This window comes from Pristiophorus japonicus, chromosome 5, assembly GCF_044704955.1.
Source record: "Pristiophorus japonicus isolate sPriJap1 chromosome 5, sPriJap1.hap1, whole genome shotgun sequence".
Classification (NCBI taxonomy): domain Eukaryota; kingdom Metazoa; phylum Chordata; class Chondrichthyes; family Pristiophoridae; genus Pristiophorus; species Pristiophorus japonicus.
Window position 1 is genome coordinate 206,637,798 of NC_091981.1, and position 27,425 is coordinate 206,665,222.

General features: G+C 44.5%; 1 protein-coding gene across 3 annotated transcripts in view; it reads left to right on the top strand.

The window, feature by feature from the left end:
- Positions 1–27,425, top strand: part of LOC139264573 (inactive phospholipase C-like protein 2) — a 462,803-nt gene that overhangs the window by 293,155 nt on the left and 142,223 nt on the right. For all 3 annotated transcript variants that reach the window (XM_070881252.1, XM_070881254.1, XM_070881255.1), the window contains one exon: positions 2,833–3,033. In XM_070881252.1, coding sequence (XP_070737353.1) covers positions 2,833–3,033 — 201 coding nt within the window. The remainder of the gene's footprint in view (positions 1–2,832; positions 3,034–27,425) is intronic.

Consider the following 27,425-nt stretch of genomic DNA (forward strand, 5'->3'; position numbering starts at 1 on the left):
GGTGTATGTGCGCAACTTGGCAATGACTGGACTCAGCCTGGGCCTCACAGCCTTAGTATCCCACAGCTTCTCGAATGCCCTCTGGCTCATTATCGATTGACTCGCTCCCGTGTCCAGTTCCATCGATACCGGCATCCCATTAAATTTCACATTGATCATTATCGGTTTGCTGTTAGTTAGGAACGAGTACAGTCCATACACTTCCTCCTCTGGTATCTCGGATTGCATATCCGGATCCACGCTAATCTGACCATCATCCTCCACGTGGTGTGTCGCAGCACGCTTGCTCATCTGCGGACACTTGTGCTGGAGATGCCCCACTCTCAGACAGCCTTTGCAACTATATTGCTTAAATTGGCACCGCTGGTGCTGGTGATTTCCCCCACAACGCCAACACGGAGAAATCGGATGCATTCCCGTTGGCGGACTTTGGGAAGCCACTGGTTTCGCGTACGCAGTCGGGTAGGCCCTGTCATGTGCTGCTCAGCCGAACGCCGAATCAATCATATTTACAGTACTTGCCGAGTTTAGATTTTTCACTGATATCTGCTTTAGATTTCTATCTGTCGTCATGCATGACTGAGCGATCATGATGGCCCTGTTCAAGTCCAACGTCTCCACCGCCAGTAAGTTACGCAGGATCACCTCATGGTTTATGTCAATTACAAAGAAGTCCCGCAGCAAGTCTGCCACCACAGCCCCGAACTTACATGGTCCCGCTAGACGTCTCAGATCGGCAACGAATTCTGCCGCATTCTGGCCCTCTGAGCGAACGTTCGTGTAAAATCTGTATCTCGAGATGATGATGCCTTCGTCTGGCTTAAGGTGGTCCTGTACCAGTGTGCACAATTCTTCTCTATTGGACTCACAGGCAGGAATAGATACTTTATCAGACCATAAATTTTTGGACCGCAAACTGTGAGGAACATTGCCCGGCGCCGATCTGCGTCGCCGACCTCCTCCATTTTGTTGGCCACGAAGACCTGGCTCAAACGGCTCACAAAGTCTGCCCAATCTTCTCCTTCCACAAATCACTCCAACAATCCAATTGTGCTCATTTTTGCATGCAAAGGTTCTTGTTGTCTCGTCGCCAAATGTTGTATATGCAATAACTGTTAGACTGAGTACTGTTTAACTCCAAGTGGTATGACCTTGGCTCTGCTTTATTAAGGCCCAAAAGTGACTAATATACAAAATGGCTGGCCTTTTATACTTGGGCTGCACACTCTCCGTTCTCTGTAAACTTCATCCAAAATTATGCTGCCCATATCCTATCACACCAAATCTCGCTCATCTATCACCCCGTCCTTGCTGGTTCCAAGTCCTGAAATAGCTCCAGTCCAAAATTCTCATCCTTGTGTTTAAATTCCTTCATGGTCTTGCTCTTCCCTATCTCCATAACCTCCTTCAGCCCTACAAATCCCCCACCCAAGTCTGGCCTCTTGTGCATATCCTTTTCCCTTCACCTACCTTTCGCTGCTGTGCCTTCAGATGTCTAGGCCCCACACACCAATTTCTCACTAACTCCCACCGCTTCGCTCCTTAAAATCCACCTCTTTCACCAGACTTTTGGTCACCCCCTCCTAAATTAGGATTGCTAGCTCTGGTTGAATGTCTTCCTGGGGGTAGCTTCACATGACATATCCACCTTCAACTGCCCCGCTAAGTCAAACAGCCTCTTTTCCCCTTGTCCAATATTTTTATAACTAACAAATGAAAGTGTTCAAAGTTAATGAAAAAAAAACACAGTTGTTTTAATGCTCCAAAATATACCAGCGCAGGTTCTAACTGCACAACAAATAGCATGTAAATTGCTTCAAGGACTAATTGAGTAGTCGCAATACTATGGGGCCGAAATTGCCCCCCTCCATAAGCCCCATTACTGCTTCTAAGAGGTAGGAATGGAGCGGAGAGGCCTTACTGACTAGGGGCAGACGGATACGCCCACCCATCCGAAATTGCCCCTGGGCCGGAAGCGGCGGGAACAGGTTACTGCACCGCCCGTTTTCCCATAGCGTTGGGCACACGCCGACCCCTTACCAACCGGCGGCGACCTGCTTTCCAACCCCCGCGGGAAATTGCCCCTCAGGAAATAGCCCCGTGTGGAATTGACCCACGAGAGCGGCACCAACGCAGGTCGGTGTCACTGGCAGCTTTCCCCAGCGGGGAGCTGTCTGTGGCTGGGTGCCACATCCACCCTTAAAGGGGCGATCATGCTGCCGGCAACCCCATTTTATTTTTTATTGTCTGCCGACTGCCAGTCAGGCCGACAATTATGCCCACGGGATCAGCCGGGCTGCCAACAGGCAGTCTGGCACCCCATCTTGGGCACCAGGCCGCTGGCCCGGCCAAAGCCCTACCTGGTGGTCCAGTGGACCTAACTAAAAACATTGCAACGTTCGCAGCGGCTCTCTCCTTTAACTGAAGGGGAGGGACGTTGTGACGCATCAGCACAATGTGGCACATCCACGTCATGCTGATGTCATCAGGACGGCGCTGATGACTGGTCGGGGCAGCCGACCTGCTGCAAGAGCACTTCCGCCATTTCTCCGGATTCTCCAGAATCTCTGCCCCAATCCATGGGGCAAAGAAAAACTTTTAAAAAGTGTAGGTGCGCCCCATTTAGGGCTGGGCTCAATTTCGGCCCCTATAACTGCTCTGTAATGGATTATCTGCAATCGGAGGGATACATTTCTGATTCAAATGATTTATAGCTATCTGAGCTCCAGAAATTGAGAATATGCATGGTCTTGGTCAGATTTTTTGATCTTTCTTAAAGATTGATTCACAATTTCAAGTTGTTAATTCTAATTTCTCATTTTCTTTTTTCAGAATGCAATAGTTTCTTTCAAGGAATTATGTGGCCTCTCCCCAGTTTCTAATCTAATACAGTGCTTTATGGCCTTGTCAACACTGCTGAACAGTGATAATATACCTATCGTGGTATTGAACCTAAAAGACGATTACCCCTCAATGGAACCCCAAGGAGTAATCCCAGAGGTCCTGAAGAAAGTAGTGACTGCATATGATGTGGTAAGTATCTATATAGACCTGTACTCATTTCTCCATCAAAGCTGGGCATGTTTATCTTATCTTAGTCATTCTGACACTAAGAAAACCACATACTTTTAAGGGTGTTGACTTTAAATGATATAGTCATATGTTTTCTTGCTATTTGCGCAGAACCATTCAATTAATACATGCGGCATTTGATGACTACTTTACAGGAGAACATTTCTATTCACTGCAGGTGTCTCAAATAACTAAATTATTGTGCTGTAGTTAACAGATGACAATTGCATACTTCACTTGCCTTTGCAAAGGCATAGAGCTGACAGATTTATTTTCCACTAAAAGGGTAAGAAAGGCAATGAATATCAAAAAAAAGCAATCTGGAGACTGGAAACTCTCCTACTAATCAAACATTACAATGGCACCTATGATCCACTTTCCTGCAGCTGAGTGCTCCATTAAATACTGCTTCAGTGGCTCTGCGAGCCCATTCACACCATTCACACTATTTGACATGCAGGTTGGATGCTGAACAGGGACATACGTGATTTCGAGTTAAAATTGTGTTGGAGTCCTAATTGTGCCATAGGACTCCTATTTGCATGTATTTATGAGGCTGCTGTAATCAATTTCCAACTGATTTCCTGGTCACTGCTTCAGTTTTGCTTTTTTCCCCAGTAGCAAATTTAATCTCACAATTACATTTGTCTGCCCACCATTCTGACAGTAAATCAACACGCATCACACAGTTAGGCTGCCTTACAAAGATTTCCTGTGTCAAACCTCTTTATGATTTGTGTGACAACAGTTTCAGTTTTGAGTTGCTGCTTTAATTACTGCCATGCTGCAGTATACTCTGAATGAGAAGTTTTCAGTGGACTGTTTGTCTTCTGGCAGGACTGCATTCAATATGATTGTTTCGATGAGGCAGCAGGTAATAAGTTAAGGGGCCGAAATTTGTAAGTGTTCTGTCTGCCCCAATGCATGGGGCGGATAATCCGGCAAAAGTCAGGACTTCATCAACTTTTTTTGTTGCAGCGGGGCGGCTGTGAGTTCGGGAGGGGAGCGGACCGTTGGAGCGGGTCGTCTGCCGCTCCAAGTCATCAGCACCGCACTGATAACGTCAGCGCTACGTGGATGTGTCGTACTGACATGTCACAACATCCCTCCCCTTCAGTTAACGGGAAGGGCTGCTGCAAGCTCTGCAGACATTTTAGTGGCACCCACTGGGCCACCAGGGAGGGTTTCATCCGGGCCAGCGGCACGATACCCAAGAGGGGGTGCCAGGCTGCCTGCTGGCCGACAATTAGAATAAAATGGCCGCTGTAGCGGTACGCCCTCCCTTTTCAAGGCGGACACGCCACCCAGCCACAAGAAGCTTCCCGCCGGGGAAAGCTGTCGGGGGCATCGAGCAGCAGCCGATCTGCTCCGCGGAGCTATTTCCCACACGGGACGGAAAGGGGGGTCGGCGCCGGTCGGAAAGGGGTCGCGCGTGCCCGACGGGGCAGGAAGACGGCCGGGTTGGTCCCGTACACCACTCCAAAAATAATGGAAGGCAATTTTCAAAATGTCAGCCCCTCCGCGCCTTACCAACCTAGCTCTTATAGAAAGGGGCAATTTTGGCCCTTAAAGGTTTTGAGGTAACACTTTGTGGCAAACATGGGACAACTACTTGACATATATGTTGTGTGGCCTTTTGTAGCAGCTTACTTCATATCTGCCATCTTATTTGAGACTTGTATTTAGGTTCTTTAGGTCACCCAGATACTATTGCGCTGTCTATCTTTCGTTGGACTTGCTGTGCCATCTGCTTTTGAGGAGGGTGCCCTTCTGTTCCATACAGAGCAGTCCTCCTTGCCTCACTTCCTGAATTAGCAGCTCCAGTGCTACATTGTTCACATGAGAAGTTCATGGGTGACTGCCTTCATTTCATTGGATATTTCACTGTGGTTTAAATGGCTACTGAAGCTATTTAAATGCTGCAGAGGTGCTTAATAAGTGTGACCACTCCATTGGCCAGCCCGCTGCCGGAGTAGAAGCTTGCATAATTTACACATGGCTTGAAAAACATGGAGTACCAGGGTTAATAGCAAGGGAGCATACTCCCCAAAACTATCAGCAATGCAAAGTGCATACAGACATTTCCAAGATTAAAAGTAAGTGGTGTTAGACTTGGCTATTGGGATTTATTGTAATTATAAGTTATATAATTAATAGTAAGAATAGCTTGGTCAGGCAATTAAGAATTAACACATTCATGGATGGGCTTTTATAATTGTGATGTGCATTTTCTGTCAGTGTAAAGAGAGTAGCAGATGCATTTGTAATATTACTTGACATGATGCAGTTCTACAATACTTCCCTTTATAGTTTTGTAAGTTCATCAATAAATTAAGAGGTTAACAAATGTGCACAGGCATTAACAAAGATGCTTCTCATCATTAGAATTGGATCAGATAGGCTAAAAATATTGAAATCTTTGGTCAATTCAGTCATCAGAGAAAATAGACTACTAATTGAAAAAATCGACTGTCAAGTGGTTTTCACGCTGCAGCCATTAGTTATTGAAGGCTCAAACACATCTCCATGAAGAGTAAAAAAAAAATAAGGAACACTGAACTTGGAATCAAGCGCAGAAAAACAACTTGCATTCAGCGTACGCCGTTATTATCCTTCTGTCCAACTACTGCTCAGCAATTGACCATGAAACTCTTACAGCTGGTAAAAGCATGCCTGTTTTTACCAGCATAAGGGTTATTATAAATCTTAAATTAAATTTTTAAAAATAAAATGAAAATGATGCACAAACATTTAAAATTAGTTTATGCAAATATTGGCCCAGATTAAAATGTTTAAAATTATATTTCAAAAAATTAAATTTGTATTGTATTTGCTGTAATTGTATTAATTATATTTGAAAATCAGAACATTTATATTTATTAGAGTTGTCTAAATTGTTTAATATTTGGGGATTCTGTTGCATGTCATTAGGGGATTACGTTCGGAAATGAAATGGAATCCTCCTTTCTCATTGAAGAACCTGGTCCACGTTATCCCAGGGACGCTTCCGAACCAACTGTGTCCCTGGGATCCATGGGCCTTTACACAGACGTACGTCTGGAGGCCCGAGACCCGAACTCTCCCCATCTTTGGAACCAGGAAGTATGTTCATAGATATTTTGCAGGTTGGAGTCGTACTCTGGAGGTAGGCCTAGGACTGTACATTTTAAATGAGAGGTGAGATGGGTGGAACAAGGTGAGGTGCTCAAAGGAGGAGAAGGTGCCAGAGGAATAGGGGGACAGACCAAGGTGTGATTTGGTGATGAGTTACACCACCGCTGTAGCAGTCTGGGCGGGCCAAGTAGTGGAAGCTATAGCCAGGCGAGGATTTCAATTATGGGGAAAGTGTCATCACCTCTCAGCCAGGTTTCCATCAAGGCTATGATGTCGATGCATAATAAGTTCAAGGATGATAAGCACCTTGTTCACAAGTGAATGGACATTCTAGAGGGAGATGGGGAAAGGGGCAGTGATAGTTGATCCACTGACACAGTCCACAGGGTGAGTGAGACGTGAAGGAAATTGGCAAGATTTGCCCCAGCGGGTACGCTGAGCAGGAAGGTTGGCGAGAGAGTAGGATGGGGTAATTGGGATTGCTGCTTGTAAGGAGGCAGTGACGAGTGCCTCGATGGGCACTTCGGAGGATGCCAAGAAAGGGACAGAGGGAATCTGTAGGCTTAACTAAGAGGAAGTCAAGCCTGGGATGGCAGCAGGAGAGTAGGAAGGTCAAGGAGTGCTGAAGGGTTGGTTACGGCCCTCATCTCTGCTCCCCAACACCCCTGAATAACCATCTCTTCCTAGTTTCTCTCCCCCATACCTTCTCCATGCTGAACTTGTCCACGCGACCTACCTCACATTTACTGCAGAACATTTCTATTTACTACAGGAGTCTAAAATAACTAAATTATTATGCTGTAGTTAACTGATGATAATTGCATACTTCACATGCCTTTGCAAAGGCATAGAGCTGACAGATTTATTTTCCACTGAAACATTTTAACCCTACCCAGCCAGCAGAAACCAGGTGGGTGGCAGTTAAAATGACCCCTGGTTACTTATCTGCCCTTGAGGCACCTGTGATTTTTACACAGGCTGATTAGGTGATTTTTTTTTTGTTACTTATTTTGCAATGTTTATAGTCCATATTGCATAAAATTCCCTGTTGTATGTTTTCTTTACTTCGAACGTCAACAAAATGAGAGCAAAGTAAAATTATATTGCGTCTTTCATGACCATCGGACATCCCAAAGTGCTTTACAGCCAATGAAGTACTTTTTGATGTGTGGTCGCTGTTGCAATGTAGGAAATAGCCCTATGATGCACTTGATAGAGGTCATTTGCCAACTTTTCACGCTCAGCCTTGCTTCTAGCAGCACATTTTGTTAATTCAGGCATGCACTGCAATTGATTTTAAATTATATGCAATATGCACCTGAATTAACATTGTGCTCTCATGGGTGATGCTCGTCACTGCAAGTACAAGATCTATTATATATTCCAATTGATAATCTCTCCCACCACTCCCTGTTTGATGAAAGGAATTCTGTAACAGAAAATTGGTAGTACTGCCATCCTCTGATGCAAAGTATGGTATGCAGTTTATTTGCTTATGCCCTTTTGTTTGTTTCTGGGTAAATTTCAAAATGCACGCTCTTGGCACAGTGCCTTACCTACCGAGAGCACAAATCAAGAAATCGGGAACAGAGAGAAGGCAGATCTGTATACACACACTAACCTATTGGAAGCACTAGAAATAAGTTGCCGGAGTTGGGGGTTGTCGTGTCGGTAGAGAACTGTGATGTGGTGAGACTATCAGAAACATGGCTTAATCCAGAGGATGGAAATTAACATTCAGGGACCTAGAGTGGACAAAAAAGGAGGTGGTAAAGAATTTCATTATATGGCAAGTAGAAAGCTACTACCAACAAATGAACTACTCGCTAATTACTAATGGGGAAAAAAATCCAAGCTAACACTGAGGTCATTATATAGAATCGTTTCAAGGAACCCCTCAAAGCCTCCTTGATAAAGTGCAACATTCCCACTGACACCTGGGACTCCCTGGCCAAAGACCACCCTAAGTGGAGGAAGAACATCCAGGAGGGCGCTGAGCATCTCGAATCTCGTCGCCGAGACCATGCAGAAAACAAGCGCAGGCAGCGGAAGGAGTTGCAGCAAACCAGACTCCCCACCCACCCTTTCCTTCAATGACTGTCTGCCCCACCTGTGACAGAGATTGTAATTCCCATATTGGACTATACAGTCACCTGAGAACTCACTTTTAGAGTGGAAGCAAGTCTTTCTCGATTTCGAGGGACTGCCTATGATGATGACATATAGACCACCAGTTTGCCCTATGAAGAGATTTGCTCTATGAAAATTTTTTGAGAAGGTAACAAGGAGGGTCGATGAGGGTTGTGTATTTGATGTAGTCTACATGGATTTTAGCAAGGCTTTTGACAAAGACCCCTGTGGCAGACTGGTCAGAAAAGTAAAAGCCCATGGGATCCAACAGAAAATGGTAAATGGGATCCAAAATTGGCACAGTGGCAGGAAGCAAAGAGTAATGGTCGATGGGTGTTTTTGTGACTGGAAAGCTGTTTACAGTGGGGTTCCGTACTGCTCAGTACTGGGTCCCTTACTTTTTGTGGTATATATCAATTTAGTCTTCAATGTAGGGGACATGATTAAGAAGTTTAAAGATGATACAAAAATTGGCCGAGTGGTTGATAGTCCGGATGAAAGCTGTAGACTGCAGAAAGATATCAATGGACTGGTCAGGTGGGCAGAAAAGTGGCAAATAGAATTCAATTCGGGGAAGTGTGAGGTAATGGATTTGGGAAGGTCTAACAAGGCAAGGGAATACACAATAAATAGTGGGATACTGAGAAATGTAGAGGAACAGAGGGATCTTGGAGTGCATGTTCACAGATCCATGAAGGTAGCAGGACAAGTCGATAAGTTGGTTAAGAAGGTACACGGTACTTTCCTTTATTAGCCGAGGCATAGATAATAAATGCAGGGAGATTATGCTTAACCGAATAAAACACTAGGCCACAGCTAGAGTACTACGTACATTTATCTATCTAACCGTAGCCAGAGAATCACCTGCAATGGCTTCTCTTCACACTCCCACCTCTGGTGTCCCCCAAGAATCTATCCTCGCACCCCTCCAATGAGAGGTGACCTTATTGAGACATAGAAGATAATAAGGGGGCTCGACAAGGTGGATCCAGAGAGGATGTTTCCACCCATGGGGGAATCTAGAACTAGAGGGGCATCATTTTAGAATAAGTGGTCTCCCATTTAAAACTGAGATTAGGAGGAATTTCTTCTGAGGGTTGTAAATCTGAAATTCTCTGCCCCAGAGAGCTGTGGTCATTGAATATATTTAAGGTGGAGATAGACAGACTTTTGAGTGATGAGAGAGTAAATGGTTAGGGGAGCGTGCAGGGAAGTGGAGCTGAGCCCATGATCAGATCAGCCATGATCTTATTGAATGGTGGAGCAGGCTCGAGGGGCCAAATGGCCTACTCCTGCTTCTATTTCTTATGTTATTTATTGCCTGTTTCTGCCCTTGCTTCAGCTCATCCACTGCTGAAACCCTCATCCATGCCTTTGTTACCTCTTGACTTCACCATTGGCTGGCCTCCCACATTCTACCCTTTGTAAACTTGAGGTCATCCAAAACTCGGCTGCCCTTATCCTAACTCGTACCAAGTTCCGTTCACCCATCACCCCTGTGCTCGCTAACCTACATTGGCTCCCGGTTAAGCAATGCTGCAATTTCAAAATTCTCATCCTTGTTTTCAAATTCCTCGCTCCTCCCTATCTCTGTAATCTCCTCCAGCCCCACAACCCCCAGAGATATCTGCACTTCTCTAATTCTGGCCTCTTGACTATCCCTGATTATAATCGCTCAAACATTGGTGGCCGCGCCTTCTGTTGCCTAGGCCCCAAGCTCTGGAATTGCCTGCCCCAACCTCTCCGCCTCTCTACCTCTCTTTCCTCCTTTAAGACGCTCCTTAAAACCTACCTCCTTGACCAAGCTTTTGTTCACCTGCCCTAATTTCTCCTTAGGTGGCTTGGTGTCATATTTTGTCTTGAGTACTCCCGTGAAGTGCTTTGGAGCATTTTACTACGTTTAGAAACATAGAAACATAGAAAATAGGTGCAGGAGTAGGCCATTCGGCCCTTCGAGCCTGCACCGCCATTCAATGAGTTCATGGCTGAACTTGCAACTTCACTACCCCATTCCTGCTTTCTCGCCATAACCCTTGATCTCCCTAGTAGTAAGGACTACATCTAACTCCTTTTTGAATATATTTAGTGAATTAGCCTCAACAACTTTCTGTGGTAGAGAATTCCACAGGTTCACCACTCTCTGGGTGAAGAAGTTCCTCCTCATCTCGGTCCTAAATGGCTTACCTCTTATCCTTAGACTGTGACCCCTGGTTCTGGACTTCCCCAACATCAGGAACATTCTTCCTGCATCTAACCTAAGGCACTATATAAATATAAGTTGGTAGTGTTGTTGTAGTTCTGGTCACCACATTACAGGAAAGATGTGATTGCACTAGAGAGGGTACAGAAGAGATTTACCAGCATGTTGCCAGGATTAGAGAATTTTAGCTATGAGTACAGATTGGATAGGTTGGGGCTGTTTTCTTTGGAACGGAGGAGGCTGAGGTGTTTTAAGTTTATGAAGGGCCTAGATAGAGTGGACAGGAAGGTCCCATTCCCCTTAGCAGAGAGGTCAATAACTGGGGCATAGATTTAAAGTAATTAGTAGAAGGTTTAAAGGGGAGTTCAGGAGAAATCTTTTCACCCAGTGGGTGGTGGGGGTCTGTAACTCACTGCCTGAAAGAGTGGTAGAGGCAGAAACCCTTATCGCATTTACAAAGTACTTGACTATGCACTTGAGTGCTGTAACCTACAGGGCTATGGATCAAGAGTTGGAAAGTGGGATTAGACTGGACCGCTCTTTTGCAGCCGACACAGCTATGATGGGCCGAATGGTCTCCTTCTGTGCTGTAAATTTCTATGACTCTTTGATTTGAAAGGTCTGTGAGAATAGGAAAGTTATTTTTATAGGAGACTTCAATCGACTAAATACAAATTGGGAAAATTCAAGTTGTTTAGCATTAGAGTTGGCAGATGTAATGGATCACTGCTTCTTGACCCAGTGCATCAAGGTAGCCACAAGGGGCAATGCTCATCTTAAGACCATAACATAAGAAATAGGAGCAGGAGTAGGCCATACAGCCCCTCGAGCCTGCTCTGCCATTCAGTAAGATCATGGTTGATCTTCTACCTCACCTCCACTTTCCCACCCAATCCCCATATCCTGTTATTCGCTTAGAATGCAAAAATCTATTGATCTCAACCTTGAATATACTTAACAACCGAGCATCCACAGCCATCTGGGATAGAGAATTCCAAAGATTCCTAAACCTCTGATTTGAAGACATTTATTGTCATTTCAGTCCTAAATGGCCACTCCCTGATCCTGAGACTATGCCCCCTAGTTCTAGACTCTCCAGCCAAGGGAAATAACCTCTCAGCATCTACCCCGTCAAGACCTCTCAGCATCTTGCATGTTTCAATGAGATCATCTCTCTCTTCTAAACTCCAGAGACTATATGCCTGTTCTACTCAATCTCTCCTCAAAGGACAACCCTTTCATCACAGAAATCAATCTAGTGAACCTTCATTGCACTGCCTCTAAGGCAAATATATCCTTCCATAGGTATAGAAACAAAAACTGTACACAGTACTCCAGGTGCGGTCTCACCAAAGCCCTGTATAATTGCAGCAAGACTTCCTTACTCTTGTACTCCAACCCCTTTCCAATAAAGGCCAACATATTTTTTCCCTCCCTAATTGCTTGCTGTACCTGCATATTAACTTTCTGTGATTTGTGTACAAAGACACCCAGATCTCTCTCACAGTTTGTCATCATTTAAAAAATATTCTGTTTTTCTATTCTTCCTGCCAAAGTGAATAACCTCACATTTTCCCAGAAGATACTCTATCTGCCATCTTATTGTGTCCTCCTCACAGCTTACTTTCCCACCTAGCTTTGTATTGTCAGCTTGGAAAACATATTTGTGAAATTTACCTGTGTCCCTACTTTATAGCTCTGAGGTTCTGTACTTTTACTGAAGCTGTGTTAAATATTCTATGGTGCTATATGCGCTCCTTTCTTTAAACCACCTTTCTTCTCTCCTGAAGGCATTAACTCCTTACTGCAAGCACCCTGCAGGTGGTCCTTAAAGTAAGTGTTGGCAAGCCATTTTACTATAGGGGCATCACAGCCACTTTGATCTTGCACTTAACATCTGTTGTGTATGCATGCCTGTTTACTGTGTGATGTCTGTAACACTCTTCTGCCACATTGAATGTACCCTTATACTGCACACACCTTACCGGTACACCAGAGGGTGCTGCTGCTGGAGACCTAGGGGTTGCCTGCACATGGCAGGTAACCCAGTATAAAAGGGAACTCACAGCTTGTTGTCGGTACTCAGGAGCTGCAGATAAAGGAGTACAGGTCTACACAGTTTAAGTATCATACCCTGCCTCGTGGAGTCATTACTAAAGGTGCCTACATACACCACAACTGGCGACGGGAATACCAGGTCACGAACTACATGCTCAACATGTCTAACCTCAGCAACCTTCAGCAATTTACAGAGGGGGAAGATTGGAACGCTTTTGTGGAAAGATTGGAACACTTCTTTATAGCCAACGACCTGGACGGGGACACACCGGCCACACTACCGAACAAACGCAGGGCCATCCTGCTTAGCAGTTGTGGGCCCACCATCTACGGTCTCGTCAGGGAATTACTAGCCCCGGAGAAGACAACCACCAAGAGCTATGAGCAACTTGTAACAATCATACAGGAACAACTAAAACCGAAAGAAAGCATCCTCACAAACAGGCACCGGTTCTACACTTACCTGAGGGCCAAGAAATTGCCAAGTATACTGCACATTTAAGAAGACTAGCTGCACCATGTGATTTTGGCGACCACCTTAATGAAGCACTAAGGGATACATTTGTCATCGGAATCGGCCACGAAGGCCTCCTACACAAATTGCTCTCGGCTGACATCACGGTCACCCTGCAGAAAGCAATTCAAGTGAGCCAGGCCTACATGGTTTCGGCCAGCGACTCCAGGCGAATACTGACCCAGGACTCTAAACCGGCGCGAGCAGTGCACCACATGGATACTTCTAAAGGCAGAAATGCTGCCCCGAGTCCCGCAATCCTGAGTCCACCACATGGGGCAAACCGGATGGCCCCGTGCTGGTGCTGTGGAGGAAACCACAGGGCCCATCAGTGCCGCTACAAAGACTATGCATGCAAAGGCTGCAAAGAGAAAGGGCACCTTCAGAGAATGTGCAGAAAAGGCTGTACTCACTGTGTCTCTGATGAGTTGGCTAATCACCGGGGCTCCGACACAGATGAAGATGAAGCTGCTCACACCTTGGAAGAAGAGTATGGAATCTTTACCTGCTCCACCGGAAGTTCTCCATGGATGATGGAAGTGGACATCGATGGGGTCCCAGTCTCTATGGAGATCGACACAGGGGTGAGCCAGTCTGTGATGAGCCAAACGACCTTTGAAAAAATTTGGATGAATCCTGCCACTCGACCAAAACTGTCTTCTGTCCAGGCAAAGTGTTCACCTATACCAAAGGAAAAATCCAAATCATTGGCAGTGTAGACGTTCAGGTCTCCCAGGGCGGCGTGTTGAACAAACTTCCCCTGTGGATTGTAGCCAGCGACGGTCCCACGCTGCTGGGCAGGAATTAGAAGAACCGGGTCCACATCAGGTGAAGTGGCCCTGTAGAAGAAAAGACCACCACAGCCCTCCTGCAGGAAAGCCAGGAAATGGCTGCAGCACAAGGAGAAACACTTGTAATCAAAATGGCCACCGCCATGCCACCAGTGAGGATGGAGGAGCATCACATGACACCGAGCGGCCAATCGGATTTGAAGGCTCCTTAAAGGAGACCGATAACCAAAGAAATTTAAAGGGGAAGTTTCAACTATTTGAGTACACGGACTTTAAAGCTAAAGATGCAATTAAAGAGTGCAAGTATGAAAATGTATGCAATGTAACAATGAATTGTGATGCTGGTTTAACTAATGTGACTAATGAGATGAATGCAGGTGTTAGTAAGGTTAAGAACAAGTTTATTATGCTTAACAGTAATGATAGAGATTGTGAAATGCCTAATGTAACCATGTCTGTTGAAACCAGGACACCCAAAAGTGGTGCAAATGCTAGAATGTATAATGCAGGCTCGACTATGTGTGATCAGAGCCAAGGTGTCATGTATACCGGTGGGACACTGCCAAAGGTCATTGGGCCCTACAGGGACCATGCTGATGCCAATGGAATCCCCCTGTGGGAGACCCCCAGGTCCAGCAGGCTACCTGACCATGTAGCCTGGAACTTTGGAACAAATGTGATGTCCCTTGCAGGACACACACACAGGCAGTGGGAGCAGACCCACTACAGGACAGTGGTCAATGGGCAGCCCAGCCACCACCAATGGCAACCTGCACCAGACCAGCCCCTGGCCACCAGGGTCAACACCAGGAGCGTGAGGCCAATACCCTCCAGCTTCCCTGGCAAACCCTGGGATGACCTGACCCTCATCCCCATTGGTGGACAAGGAGCCCACCCAGTCTTGTGGCCCTGCCCACCACCCCACAACTACCCACATCACAGTGTATACACACCACCTACTGCTGCAGTGGCTACCTCCACAAGGGATCCTACAACAGTGACACCCACTTGTTTTGTGTGTGAGGGAGGGGAAACATACGAGGCCAGCCTCAAGCACAGGGCTCACACCTGGCAACCACATAACCCTCACCACAACCCCCCCCATAGCCCACCACTGATCACCTCCCCTGGTCATGACAGTAAGGATATGAAAATTGCTCAGGGGGGAGTATTGTTGTGTATGCATGCCTGTTTACTGTGTGATGTCTGTAACACTGTTATGCCACATTGAATGTACCCTTATACTGCACATACCTTACCGGTACACCAGAGGGTGCTGCTGCTGGAGACCGAGGGGTTGTCTGCACACAGCAGGTAACCCAGTATAAAAGGGAACTCACAGCTTGTTGTCGGCACGCAGGAGCTGCAAATAAAGAACTACAGGTCTACACAGTTTAAGTATCATACCCTGCCTCGTGGAGTCATTACTAAAGGTGCTTACATACACCACAACATCCACTTCCAGGATTACTGGTTAACTATTTGAAGCAAAATCCCTAGTCTAACCTAGGAACTGAGACCATTTGTAGCTCCTCTGCCACCTTGATTGAGATCAGCTAACATAACACAGACTTGTCTTTTTTGCTCGGTTACTCACTTGAGAAAATTTGCTGAATCATCTGAGAAGCCCATGTAATGGTATGATTGAATGCTAGTTGTTAACAAATAGAAGAGAATAAGTACGAGGGGCTAGAATTACCCCAAAGCCCACCAGCGCCCGATTGCCGTTCAAAAAACCGCTAAGGCTGGGAAGATTATCGCCGGCGAAAACGTCCCGAAAAAAAATGTTAAAATCTGCCCTGCACAAAAATATGGGCCTTGCACCCCCAATCTGGGCGAAAAAGTGCAATTTTGGCTAGATTGGGCGGTGCCTAAACAAAATGGGCAATAAATTAAAAAATCTTTAAAAATTTACCCCAAGGCTGCGGGTTAGGCCAAACACGAAAAAAGAATAAAAATAATTTTTCAAAAAACGTAACCTAAAAGTCAAAAAACCATTTCCAACACACTTTTAAATTAAATCGCTTCAACAGATTTTGAAAATAAATAGTAAAAAACCAATCACTTACCTTTTTCTTGCAGACCACTTACCTACCGCCCAGCCCCACTGATCCACGTGGGCGTTTTTTAACATTTTTATTTATACTTACGTATGGGTCCCCACTCAGCCAAAGATCGCGCCAGGGCGATCTTTGAACGTTGCACGCCAGCGGTCCTCTCCCCAGCGGGACTTCGAAACTGGCGACATGCCTCAGCTGAGGAATTTTTCTCCAACGTGGTTCTCGCCCAAAACAGACAATACCACTGAGAAATTGGGTGGTGAAACAGTGCAAATTCTAGCCCTAGATCTCTACCCATTGTGAACTATTTAATGCATTTTATTCCTCTTGAGGCATTTAACATAAAAATTGAAATTATGGGGCAGTTGGATATTGGGAGGGCTTGCCTTCCACTTAGAAAACAGATGATTCATATCAGGTTTTTATACCAACTTGATGAAAATTCCCTACTTCACATATGAACCCAGCTCTGGTGTTCGGAGGGTAGGAATTTTTACACTGAACTATTGCTGCTGTGAAGAATTATTTACTTAATTACTATTTATAGATTGACTCTAATCTATCAGAAATGCAATTTACATTTAGAATACTTCAACATTTTTGACTCCCACGCAAGGAAATTCCTTGGGGGTTCTCCTGACCGATCGTTGTAACTTCCCTATTTGCATGTCAGTCTGGGATTTCCTTCAGTCTCCGGAGAGAACTCCCTGAGGAAATTCCCAGTGTCAGAGTAAAGCAATCCCCAGTCAGATATTGCATAGTTAGGTGCAGAATATAGCTCCATTTACTCTCCTGCAACAATGTGCTTTGCTTGCAGCCTGGAAGCATTCTTATTCTTGTGCCGATTTGAATTTTTTCTACTTTCCACACCAGCCTTTCTTTTGGCTTCTTCGTGTGCAATTCTCGACTTGTGCTGAATTATACATAGTTTATCCTAGTGGACCCGCACCACAAGAAACTGGAATTGTAGTTCCTTATGACCTCGTTTTTATTCTGCTTTAATAACTTTAGGACTGTTGGGGGTCTTCAAACCCATCTCCTCAATGTATATTATTGAAATCTGTAGATTATGTTTACTTGGGTGTTTTATGGTCCGTTTATATTGGTAATTTAGCAGTGTTTTAAAAATTTGAAGCATTGTTGATTGGAAAAATGACAGCAGTAGTTTCTGAAATCAAAGAGGTCACTTAGGCTGTTGCATCTAGCATTTCAAACAAGCCATAGTTACTGGAGGAAATTTAGTAATGTACTGTTTTCCCACAGATGCATTGTTACAATGCAGAACATCACAGTATTTTCATTTTCAGGGGTTCCATTAGGGGAAAAAGTATCATATAGAATTTTACAGCACAGAACAAGGCCTTTGACCCATCATCTCTACAATGCACATAGTCCCATTAATGTGCTCTTTCCCAATATCCATTAAAATGTTTATTTTTCAAATACTCTCCATTTCTCTTTTAAAAGCTATTATGGATTCCACTGCCATCATTCCACACGTTAACATCATCATTCCATGTCCTAACAATTCTCTGTCTATGTTAAAAAAAATCTCACCCCTCTCTTCATTCCTTTGGTGATTATATTAAATTCAAGCTTTCTTGTTGCTGACTAACTGACCAATAGAAAAGCTTCTTATTTACCTTGTGAAAACCTTTCATGATTTTGAACACTGCCATCAAATCGCCTCTTAACCTTCTCAATTCCAGTGAAATTCCAGTCATTCCAGAGCCCAAGTTTCCCTAGTCTTTCCTCATAACTAAAATCTCTCATTCCTGGCGAAATCCATGACATTTTTCCCAACCTAAGATGCCCAAATGTAGACCTACAGTAGGACTTGAACAACGCCCAAGCCTTGGGGTGTCTAGTGGCTTACTCCTGATGCATCCTTACTTCTCTACTATCTACAAGGCTCAATCAGGAGTGCAATGGTATACTAACCACTTGTCTGGATGAGTGCAGCCACAACAACACAAAAGAAGCTCAAGCCCACCCAAACTTGATTGGTGCCTCTGCCACTGACATGCAACCCTCCACCACTAGTTGCACCTGGCTGCAGTATGTAATATGTACAGGATACTGCAGCAACTCGCCAAGCTTACATCAACAGCACCTCATAGTCGCAGTCTCTCTCTCACCAACAAGGACAAAAGCAGCAAGATCCGAGGAACACCATCATCTCCAAGCTGCCTCCAAGTAACACACCATCATGACTTGTACATATAAATCCAAGTCTTTCTTTTTTATATATAGTGCCTTTCCTGACCACTGGAAATCTCAAAGCAGTTCACAGCCAATGAAGCACTTTTGGAGTGTAGTTACTGTTGTAATGTGGGAAACGTGGCAGCCAATTTGCACACAAGCAAGCTCCCACAAACATTGATAATGATCAGATAATCTGTTTTTTTGTTATGTTGATTGAGGGATAAATATTGGATATACCAGGGATAACTTCCTTGTTCTTTTTCGAAATAGTTCCATGGGATCTTTTACATCCACTAGAGAGAGCAGATGAGGCATTGGTTTAACATTTCATCCGAAAGTTGGCATCTCCGACAGTGCGGCGCTCCCTCAGCACTCTACTGGAGTGTCAACTTAGATTTTTTGTGCTTAAGTCCCTGGAGTGGGACTTGAACCCACAACCTTCTGATGCAGAGGCGAGAGTGCTACTCACTGAGCCACAGCTGACACTGACAAATCACCAATCCTTCATCGTGGCTGAATCAAAATCCCGCCATTTCCTACCGAACATCAGCCTTGGGCTGTGGCTTACTTGAGAGCACCATCAACACAGGAAGTGCAGCTTTTTAAAGAAAAGGCACACCACTACATTTTCAGGGCAACAAGAAATGGGCAATAAATGTGACCTTTACAGCATCCCATTATTAAATTAAAACTACTGTGACTTAACCAGTCATGAGTTTAGGTTTAGCTATATGCTTGGTACTCTATGCCTATATTTATAAAACTTGATTGTACATGCCATTTTTGTTTTAAATCAACTTGTTCTCCCTCTCAAGGATTTATAGCTCTTCTTGAACAGAGTTGTTACATTTTTAATCTTCCAGTTCTCTGGCGCAACTTCCATATTCCTGATCTTTGAAAGACTACAGTCACAGCCTTTGTTATTTTCTTTTTGCCTTTCCTTAACTTTTTGAATGCATGCCATCGGGGTCGGGTGCCTTTTAGACTTAAAAATTTTACCAACTTTTTCGATGCTTCCTTATCTATATTTATTTGGTCTAATTCTGTCTACATCCTCCTCTTGTAGCCTTTCATTTCCATTCTTTTGTGAACACCAAGGCGAAGTACTTCGGGGGCCAAATTGCCCCTTTTTATAGCCCTATTGGCACCTCCGGGGGTCTAACGGGGCACAATGGCATTTTCGCCTGGGGGAAGGGTGCTACTGCCTCCTGGGAAATTGTCCCGGAGGTTTGGGGGTGCTGTCTCGGCAGCCCTGCGCCCTGGACCGCCACGCAAACAGCAATGATGTCATCGCCATGCACCCATCACCGCCCCACACCAACCCCTTTGTCCCCCACAGGGGAAATTGTCCTGTGGGAACACAGTTGGCATCGGGCAATGCCACGAACAGCTTTGCGGGTCGCGAAGCTATGGTGGCTAGGTCGCTGCGGCCACCCTTAAAGGGGAGGGCTTAGCGTCGCGGCCGCCATCTTATTTTAATTGTCGGCCAACTCTGGAATCGGCCCGACAATGGCCAATGGCCCGGCCGAAACCCTCCCTGGTGGCCCAGTGGGTGCACAGAAGTGTCTGCAGTGTTCGCAGTGGCCCTCCCCTTTAAGATAAGGGGAGGGACATGCTGACATCATCAGCGCCGTACTGACATGGTCAACACAGCACTGAATAATAGCGCCCTCCCCGCCCCGCGGAGCCGCAAAGCGCCTCCGATCGTGCTTGGACAATTTTTTCACGTTAAAGAGCCGAATTCCGGGTCACTTTCCTTCCCTTGGCACTGGACGATAAATTTTCACTTTATTCGAATTAGGCGCCCCAAACCTGGTGCTGAGCAATTTCTCCCCCTTTGTGTCTCAACCATCTCTTCATAATTTTTCATCTCTGATTGGCCCTACCCTTTTGTTAACTATTCTTTGTATTTATAAATTATTTTACTATTTCCCTTTATGTTCCCTGACAGCCTTTCTTCATTCCCCATCTTACCCTCTCAAATCTTTTTTGCTTTCCTTCTATAATTTCTATGATCTGTTTTTCTTTTATATTATTAGGCCTAGATTAATCAACGCCTCTTTTTTAAGTTTCATTTTAGTTTTAATTTCTCTGTTTATCCAAGGAGCACCAGTGTTTCCAGTGTTACGGGAATGTGTCTAGTTTGTACCCTAGTGATCACTTGTTTGAAAGTTTCCCATTGTTTATCCACTAGCATATCTATCAATTTATCCTTTTTAATTTATCTGGGCTAGTTCCCTTTTTAATATTGTTGAAATAGTTTTCTTTTCCAGGCTAGTACCTGTATGTTTGACTGTTCCCTTTTCTTTTCAATCCCCTTGCCCTTGTATTATCTACTTGCTCCATTTCAATTTCCTAGAACTGGATAAATAAAATACTGAGCTAGAAAGGAGTCCTGGACAGATTGCAGAAACCCCCCTCCTTTTTTTTAACCACTTATGTTACTTTATCTCGGTCTATTTTTAGATAGTAAAAGCCATCCATTATAATAGTTGTTATTTCAGCATTTTCTATAATTTGCCTACATTTCTCTTCCTCTATCTTCTTTCCGCTATGATCTATGCTCCAAACCAAATAGATTCCACTTTTTCACAATCCAGTATACATCACACTTGCATTCTAGTGTTGTAATGGAATGTTTTATTACCATTTCCACTTTCGTCCTTTTTTTTCCTAATATGTCTCTTCTGAATATATTCAACTAGAAACATTTAGTCCCTAGCCCTGCTCTAGCCTGTCTTCATGCAATTACATTATATTCCCCCAGTAATGTGTGACCTGAGTTCACTAATTTAATTCCCAATACTTTGAGCATTTATGTACATATAACTCAAACCTACCTCTGTTTGTCAATCTTATTCTTTTTTAATCAAAGAGTGGTTAGAATGTGGAACACGCTGCCACAAGGAGTAGTTCAGGCAAATAGCATAGATGCATTTAAGGGGAAGCTAGATAAACACATGAGTGTGAAAGGAATAGAAATGTCCGTCATTGTTCATTGTTCATAGGTTTATATGTAATCCTCAGGGCTGCTGACCAAGGGCCGTGTGGCTCTTTGTCGGCCGGCGCGGATATGGTGGGCTGAAATGGCCTCCTTCTGCGCTGTAAATTTCTATGTTTCTATGTATGCTATTAGGGTTAGATGAAGAGGGATGGGCGGAGGCTCATGTGGCATATAAATGGCGTCATAGACCAGTTGGGCCGAATGGCCTGTTTCTGTGTTGTAGACTTGATGTAACATAGGAACAGGAGCAGGATATTCAGCCCCTAGAGCTTCTTCCGCCATCCTATTAGATCATGGCTGATGTGTATCGTAATTCCATTTACCCGCCTTGGTTCCATATCCCTTAATACCTTTACCGAACAAAAATCTATCATTCTCCGTTTTTAAGTTTTCAATTCACCTAGACTCAACAGAGAGTTCCAGATTTCTACTACCTTTTGTGTAAAGAAGTATTTTCTGACATCACCCCTGAACGGCCTAGCTCTAATTTTAAGATGATGCTCCCTTGTTTTGGTCTCCCCCACCAGAGAAAATAGTTTCTATCTACCCTATCATATATTTTAATCATCTTAAACACCTCATTTAGATCATCCCTTAATCATTTATACTTGAGGGAATACAAGCCTAGTCTATGCAACCTGTCCTCATATAATTTAACCCTCTAAGCCCTGGTATCATTCTGGTGAATCTACCTTGTAGCCCCTCCAAGGCCAATACATCCTTCCTGAAGTGCAATGCCCAGAACTGAATGTAGAACTCCAGATGTGGTCTAACCAGAGCTCTCTACAATTGCAGCATAACTTCCACCAATTTATATTCCAGACCCCCTGAGATGAAGACTAACATTCCACTAGTCTTTAAAAAATTTTTTGTACCTGTCCACTAGTTTTTAGTGAATTCTGTATATGTACCCCTAAATCTATTAGCTCCACCACAATTCCTAGCTTCTCACCATTTAGAAAATACTCTGATCTATTTTCTTAAGTCCAAGTGGGTGACCTCACACTTCCCCACATTGAACTCCATCTGCCACAGTTTTGCCCAGTCATTTAATCTATCAGTGTCCTTTTACAACTTTCTTCTCTCATCTACACTATTTACTGTGCTACCTAACTTAGTGTCATCAGTCATTATGCATATATGGCTCTCGATTCCTTCATCTAATTCATTCATAAATATAGTGAAAAGCTGAGGCCACAGTGCAGATCCCTTGGGGGACACTACTAGTCACATCTTGTCAATTGGAGTATATACTGGTTATCCTTTCTCTCTCCTACCTAGCCAATCCCCTACCCATGTCAGAAAGTTGCCTTCAATTTCATGTGTTTTCATTTGCTAACAGTCTCTTGTGTGGAATCTTACCAAATGCCTCTGGGAGTCCATATAAATAACGAGCCTCCTCCCACTTAATTACCTCTTTCCACCCTACCCCTGTATCTTTCTATTCCCTTCTCCCTCGTATGCCTCAAGCCTCAACTTAAATGCATCAATGCTATCTGCTCCAGCCGCTCCATGTGACAACAAGTTGCACATTCTCACCACTCTGTGTAAACAAATTCATCCTAAATTCTTTAATTGATCTGTTATTGGCAATCTTATATTTCTGCCCCACAATTAGAAACAGTTTCTCCACATCCATCTGATCAACCACTTCATAATTTTAAATACATCTATCAGGTAACCTCTTAGACTTCTCCAGAGAAAACAGCCCTACCCTGCACAATCTTTTCTTATAGTTATGAAGAGCAGACTGCACACACTACTTCAAGTGTGGTCTAACCAAGGTTCTATATAAATTTAACATTACCTTTAGCGATTTATGTATCTGTATTCCCAGATCTATTTGCTTCTCTACCCCATTTAGTTTCTTACCTTCCAAGGAATATAAATGGCCTCCTTATTCCTTCTACCAAAATGAATCACCTCATACCTTGCTATATTGAAATTCATTTGCCATTTATTCACCCACTCTGCATTCAGGGCTTATGGCTACATCAACATCAGTGCCTTTGTATTCTCCGGACTGCGAAATTCCCGATTCCTTTTGCATTTCACATCTTCCATTCCCTTTGGGCAACGACTTATTCCACAGCGCTGTGACATTGCTAGTGGTTGCGATCCTCCGAGCTGTTGCTATTGTCACAGGCAATGTTCCCTTTAAGCTGTGTGGTTGCGCGGCCGGGCAGCACTCCAGTGAACCCGCGCAACCAGATTGTTGGCTTTTCAATGTTAAAGCAGCGTGGGCGCAGTATATTGAATGACCCGCACAGCCCCTTAAAGGGGCCACATAGTGTCAAAAAAATGACAGGAAACATTGGTCACAAGTGTTAAATACTGAACACCTTTTGTCAGTTCAACACACTCAGAATCCCTAAATTGCCTCCTGTTTCTTCTTCTTAACCCATGGATCGTTATCCATTTGGTCTTTCTCACTAATGCACACTGCCTGGGGGTTGCATTCCAGAAATCATTCAACCTCCTGCTTGGTTCAGAAACTTTGAGGTCAAACCGCAAGCAGCGGAGATGTTTTCTGCATATGCGGTCCTCTCATAAACACAAAGCTTCCAGGACCTTCATATCACCCATATGAAAGTGCATATCGTAGACATTGAATTAGGAGACGGGTCAATTGAGTAGTTCAATCTTACACAGTAAAATATTGAGTAAATAAGCAATAATTACATAGGATAGCACAAAAACAGGCCATTCGGCCCAACCAGTCCATGCCGGCGTTTATGAGCCTTGAGCCTCCTTCTGTCTTTCCTCATCCAACGCTATCAGCATAACCCTCTATTCCCTTCTCCCTCATATACTTGTCTAGCCTCCCCTTAAATGCATCTATACTATTCGCTTCAACCACTCCCTGCGGTAGCGAGTTCCACATTCTCACCACTCTTTGGGTAAAGAAGTTTCTTCTGAATTCCCTATTGGATATCTTGGTAACTATCTTATATTGATGACCTCTAGTTATGCTCTTTCCCTCAAGTGAAAACATTCTCTCTGTATCCACTCTATCGAAACCTTTCATAATTTTAAAGACCTCTTTTAGGTCACCCCTCAGCCTTTTTTCAAGAGAAAAGAGACACAGCCTGTTCATAATAACTCAAAATTGGTTATGTATACTAGACTAAATACAAAATGTATGCATTTCAAACCTAATTAAACTGTATCTCCACACATACCTTTTTTTAATAGGTCTGATTTTTCAGAATTGTTGTATCAATCTGTCATTTTCAGTAGCTTCAGGAACTATTCTTTGTATTCAGTTCAGCTTTGGTTCATGTCACTGAACAAATATTGATTTGTTAATTTACATTGACTTTTGCACACCAGGATTCCAGAGCATTTGTTGGGTAAGAACTGGCCCTGCATGGCACATCATAAATCCTCTTGATTAAAAGTGGCAAGAAAGAAAGAAATGCTGGCATTCTTAAATTTACATTTAAGTAAAATTTTTTTTAAAAGATACCCAACTCTTGATGCAAGAGTGGAGCATTCTGAGACACAGTGGCCATGATAGTCACATCTTAACTTTAATTAATTTAAGAACTTTTATGCCATATTAATACTTTGTTTCAAAGTAAGAAAGGAAGACTAGGGGCTGGATATTAACTCTGAGGCAGGGAGGGAGCGGAGAGGGTCTGTTTTGAGGGTGAGAAACCTGGAAGAACGAGTTTCCGAAGGCCCTGCCAAATTTAATGGCAGGATCTTAGCATTTTTTTTAAATCTGTTTCCTGGCCGCAGCCAGCTATAAGGAGAGGCTGGCTGTCAGGCGGGTAGGTATTCGGCACCAGGTCGCAGCCAGGGAGCAGAGAGGAGGGAGAGACGGATCGGAAAGGCGAGAGTAGACGGGGAGGGGGGAGGCGGTGGTTGGTGGCTGGGGGGGGGAAGGGGAGGTGAAGATCGGAGGCCAGAGGAAAGATCAGGGTCAGGGAAGATCGGAGGCCAGAGGCATGAGCAGAGACTGGGGTCGGGGGGGGGTGATTGGAGGCCTCATGGAGGAGATTGGAAGGGTTGGATGGTGCTATTTGATCATGGGGTTTTGTTAAAGCAGGTAAACAGCAGAAGGTAAGTGGAAAGGCACTTGCTTCCTGGATCCAGCAGTCCTCACCTTCCGTTTAGGTGCCGGGTTTCCTGAGACCCGGAAAACTCGGCCGGCCAGGGTTAAATTTAAAATGGTGGATATATCTGAGGTTGGCAGCCTCATTATAGTATTTAAATTGCCAATCCACCTTCTCAGAGCAGGTTGTTTGCTCACCACCATCCCGCCTCTGTTAAACCGGAGGTCAACGGGTTGGAGGTAAGTTGGACCTCCAACCCGGATTCAGATTTTCAACATTTTAACATCCCATGCGACCCAAACCCACACATTTTTGGTGGTTAAAATTCCACCTTGATTTCTGCAGTGCGTTTCACAACCTCAGGACTTCCCAAAGTGCTTTACACCCGATGCAGTGCTTTTGAAGTGTAGTTACCATTGTAATGTAGGAAAGGCAACAAGGTCTCACAAACAGCAATGTGATAATCACCATGTAATCTGTTGTTAGTGCTGTTGGTTAATGAATAAATATTAGCCAGGACACTGGGGAGAAATTTGCTGCTCTTCTTCAAAATAGTGCCATGGGATCTTTCCCGTTTACCTGAAAGGACAGAAAGGACCTTGGTTTAACATCTCGTCTGAAAGGCAGCAGGGCCAAAATTGCCCTCTGTCCCAAACGAGGAGCATTTACTGCTTTGTAAGTATTCTGTCCGCCCCAATGCATGGGGTGGATAATCTGACGTAATTCAGGACTTTATTTTTTCTGGTCGGAGCGGTGTTGCAGTCGTCAACGGGGCAGAGGTGCGGGCGGGTCAGAGTGGCCGTCGTCAGTGGGGCGGAAGTGCAGGCAGGCCGAAATGGCCGTCGCTCCAAGTCACCAGCGCAACGCGGACGTGCCGCGTCGCACTGACACGTCACAACATCCCTCCCCTTCAGTTAAAGGGGAGGGCCGCTGCAAACTCTGCAGCCACTTTAGTGGCAAACACTGGGCCACCAGGGAGGGTTTTGGCCAGGCCAGCGGCCTGGCACCCAAGATGGGGTGTCAGGCTGCCTGTTGACCCGGCCTAACCCGTGTGCATAATTGTCAGCCCAACCTGGCAGTCGTCCGACAATAAAATATAAAATGGAGGCGCCGGCAGCGCGACCTCCCCTTTAAGAGCAGACGCACCACCCAGCCACAGATAGCTCCCTGCTGGGGAAAGCTATCAGTTGTACAGACCGGCGGCGCCGCCGCTTCCCCGGGGCAATTCCGCGCAGGGGATGGAAAGGGGGTCGCCGCCGGTTGGTAATGGGATGGCGCATGCCTGACGCGGCAGGAAAACAGGCAATGCAATACCCCGTTCCCACCGCTTCCGGCCTGGGGACAATTTCGGTCGGGTCGGTCCGGCCCATCCATTTGCCCCTGGTCAGTAAGGCTTTTCCGCTCCATTCCCACATCTTAGAGGCGGTAATAGAGCTTATGGAGGGAAGCAATTTCGGCCCCAGCATCTCTGACAGTGCAGTACTCCCCCAATACTGCACTAGAGTATCAGCCTAGATTTTGTTCTCAAGTCTCTGGAGTGGGACTTGATCCCACAACCTTCTGAATTTCATAATGAACTTTAGCAATTTTTAAGAACTGAGATAAGGTACATTATTTGTATTGTGGGAAAATGCATAAACATGTTTTCGCAGAACACAAGTAGAATAGAATTCAGCTCATTTTGCAGAGGTATGAGCAGCATACATTGTAAATCGAATCGAATCTACCAATCTATTATGATAGATAGAAAACTGAGGTGGAATTAAAAATTCAATACAATATTTTCAGCCAAATAAAAGCCTATTAAACTTCTGTGCCTTTTATTATTAGATCGTGAACTGTGCCTATTAAGGTTCGACTCACTTCACACCTAGAGTAATTTTCATGGATAATATAATTATCACATTTTATTGCGGCATTCTTTGCAGTACCAAATTACATTTACAGAATGGTATTGCCCTTTGTGACCATGCTGGAGTAGATTTACTGTGCAGTAGGTTGCAGTGAAACACCATTTACATGTATTACTGCATTATTTTTAATGTTAGAGTACACCATTATTTCTGCTTATAGTCTCAGACTGTCAAGTGTTATTAACTGACTATGTCACAATGCTTTTTAGATATTACACACTAAAACCTCAATCTGATTCTTAGCAAAGATACAATGCAAGCTACTTCCAGTATTTCAGACTCGATCTATAATCCACACTATTG